A 3,511-nucleotide genomic window follows, 5' to 3' on the forward strand; every position below is an offset into this window, starting at 1 on the left:
CTACAGTATTCCTGATTAGTTGTATGCTCTGAACACGTTCCCATATTTGCATATTCATTATAGTTAAGTTTACGTGTTTTATTTTACATTCGTTCTTTCTTCATATTTTTATGTGCATGTTAATATGGCTTCGTCATCCTCGAGTGTCGACCAACACGTGTTTACCCTGGTGTTTGGAGGATATGAGGGTTGGGTGTGTCATTCAAACATAAAAGCTATAAAATCACATAGATTTGCATAGGCTAACATTCTAGAAATCAGGGGTTTTCAATTATTTTAAAGAACAAAGCAACATAACTATCCTCACATGCATATACTTGCATTTAATAGAAATTGGATTGAATGAATGAAAAACTAACAGCAGGGTGAAATTGTCCAAAAAAATGAGCATAAGTTCTTAATTTTACAATGAAAATTTTTAGGGAGAATAAAAAAGTTAAGTAAAAGTTCAAATATGAAATTGGCAACTTACTCTACTTCCAAACAAATAAAAATTGAGTAACTTTTAGACCATCTTCAACTCTTGGATGAAAACCTAAAATTTTTAACTCAGAAACAGTTTTTCTCCTCCAACCCTTATGGGTTAAATTTTTAGCCTGAAATTATTAAAGAATGAATTTAGGATATATTTTTTTTTCTTAAAGTAATTTAAAAAAAATTATGTTGACTATCCTAATTTAATTTTATAAACATTTTAACTTACAAATATTTAGATTTCGATAAATATTAAAAAAATCACTAAACCAGCACCATAAAACTCGTGGAACACTACGAAAGAGTATGAAACACATAAAATATTTTTTTTTAATTACTTTAGCCATTAGATTTAAATTTGGACCATTAGATTTTTTTTTTTTTTACTGTTGTATTTGATCAAATTAGATCTTAGTCGTTGGATTCAATGAATTTATAAATATAAAACTAAAAAACATACACATATATAATGAGCTAGCCCCATTAACCCAGAGGAATTTTGGGCTAAATTTGTCCCATAAATTAGTTTTGGGTTTTAACTCATATTTGCCCCAAAGGTTAGAGCAAGTTAGAATAAATTTAAAACCTAAAATTTGAGTTTTATTCCAAGAGTTAGAGTAGTTTTTAAGAGTGCATTTCTCATTGGGACCCATCAAACACCTTGACTCAACCCGAACAAATAGGACAAGGATCCTCTCTGGATTCTCTTTGTGAGGATCTAAGGGATCAATCAATCGGGTCTGTTCATTGTACATCGTGCCGTAAGTTTTCGTTAGGTACTGTTTATATTTAATTTTAAATTTTAAATAATTTATAACCGTACGATATACAATGAACAACCATGATTAATTGATCCCTTAGATCCTCGTAAAGAGAATCTCAAGAGGATCCTATTCCTAACAGATAAACCCTACTAAATGGTCCCACCACTACTCATCACAAGGGTGGCTCCCACATATCGGTGCTGGAAAGGAGAAGAAACCGTAGATTATTTCTCAAATATTTTCTTTCATATTTATTTATAATCAAATTAATCTAATCAATCCACTAATATAAATACCGGAGAATATCCCCCCAAACCTGTTGGTTTAAGCACATTGAGAAAACTCTTCGTCTTCAAGCTTTTCCCTCCACTCTTTGTCCTGCCCCCACAGTTTTTCTTTCTGCAACTTCAAATCTCTGATTCTACCTGCTGGGACACGCCGAGTTTGCTTCTTCTCAACTGGGTTCCCTTGATTTTTTTCTGCAAACATGGACATGATTCAAGAAGAACAGCAACATGAGCGAGACCGAGACCAGGACGAAGACGCCTCAGCAGCCGATCTCGGAATCGACGGCGGAGGAGAATCCGACCCAGAAGACCCCGCCGACCCCTCTCGGGCTCTCGCGCTGCCGCCTAAGCAGGAGAAAGACGTACCTATGACGGTGGCGGTGCACGCGCCGAGGAGAGCGTCGACCAAGGACCGACACACGAAGGTTGAGGGGCGGGGACGGAGGATCCGAATGCCTGCCACGTGCGCGGCTCGGATCTTCCAGCTGACCCGGGAGCTCGGGCACAAGTCCGATGGGGACACAATACAGTGGCTTCTGGAGCACGCCGAGCCGGCTATCATCGCCGCCACAGGCACCGGAACGGTGCCGGCGATTGCTATATCCGTGAACGGGTCGCTTAAAATCCCCACTGATGTGAGACCCGGGGACGACCCTCCCGACCAGAAAAAACGCAAGCGCAACTCCAACAGCGAGTACGTGGACTTAAACGACGGCGTCTCAGTGTCGGCGGGTTTAGCCCCTTTAACAACGGAAGGACGACGACAAACACCACCACCACAACCATCGACTTCAGCTGTACAAGCGGTGGGGCCTCAAGGCATGGTCCCCATGTGGGCCATACCGTCAAACACCGTCGTTCCGGGAGCTTTCTTCATGGTCCCCTCGACGACCCAGCCTCACATATTTACGTTTCCAACCACTCTCCCCGCCGCTCCTTTCATCAACATCTCGGCCAGACCCATATCCTCCTTCGTTGGTCCGAGTTCGGCGGCTCCAGCCACCGCAACGAGCAGTGGCGGCGGCACTCAGACGCTGAGAGACTTCTCGCTGGAAATTTACGAGAAAAAGGAGCTACAATTCATGTCTGGCTCTTCAAATCACTGACGGCGGAGCAAAACCCAGAAACCTATCGTCCGCGGTTTCGGATTTTGGCGGCGAAGGGCGCTGGGTTTTGCCTTTGGGTGGGAAAGGGGAAGCACGTGATCACGTGAGGAGAGGGTTTTAAGGCGATGCACGTGTGAAGTGGGGTTGGATTAGGCGGAGGTGGGGACCACAATTGTGGACCGTGTAACGGCGTAGGAGGTGGGTGAGAGTAGGGGTTTGTATGGTGTAATCTGCGCGGGTCCTACTCCATCTCAGTGTCCATGTGATGGTGGGAGCGGGGCCCAAGTTCAAAAGCACCATTACCAAGGCGGCCTTCGCGTGGAGTGGTCCCAGCGGGAGGGTTGGATGGGTCCGTGGGGTAAGTTGACACGTGTCTGATGGGTAGGTGCCCCGTTGTTGTGGGGGTCCGCTTAGTGTTTTTACCTATTTCCCTTGTTATTTTATTTATTGTAATAAAATAATGGTTTAGGGTTTGTGGTTGTGGTTGTGGTTGTGATTGTGGTTGTGCACAAATGGAAAGGTGACGGTGATGAGGGGATGAAGATGGGCGCATTAGATGCAAAAACCCCAACTTGGTGAAGAGAAATGTAAATGTAGCGTACGGCATTATTCAGTGTTTGACCTAATTTTAACTTTCCCACTTGTGTACTTTCTTTTATGTTTTTGTGCATATTTTTCTCAATCCTTGACTATCATTCAAAGTTTTTATAATTTGGCTTTATTTAAGGACATTCTTAGCAGCGTTTGAATCTTTCTCGATTAGGTCTTGATAGGGCGTTAGAGTGTGTACTCTTGGGGGAAGCGGCGACGTTGAGCGGTCGAAATTAAGGGAGTGTATTCAAGTAAGGGTTTAAAGGATCTTAAAAAGTTTACAAATCTA

General features: G+C 42.8%; 1 protein-coding gene across 1 annotated transcript; it reads left to right on the forward strand.

Annotated features, from left to right (window-relative positions):
- Positions 1 to 1,357: 1,357 nt before the first annotated feature.
- LOC137748301 (transcription factor TCP9-like) lies at positions 1,358 to 3,289 on the forward strand. The gene has a single exon (XM_068488434.1). It carries the CDS (start codon positions 1,726 to 1,728, stop codon positions 2,629 to 2,631), a length of 906 nt encoding a protein of 301 aa, XP_068344535.1. The 5' UTR covers positions 1,358 to 1,725; the 3' UTR covers positions 2,632 to 3,289.
- Positions 3,290 to 3,511: the final 222 nt, after the last annotated feature.

The sequence above is a fragment of the Pyrus communis genome, chromosome 10 (assembly GCF_963583255.1).
Source record: "Pyrus communis chromosome 10, drPyrComm1.1, whole genome shotgun sequence".
Lineage (NCBI taxonomy): Eukaryota > Viridiplantae > Streptophyta > Magnoliopsida > Rosales > Rosaceae > Pyrus > Pyrus communis.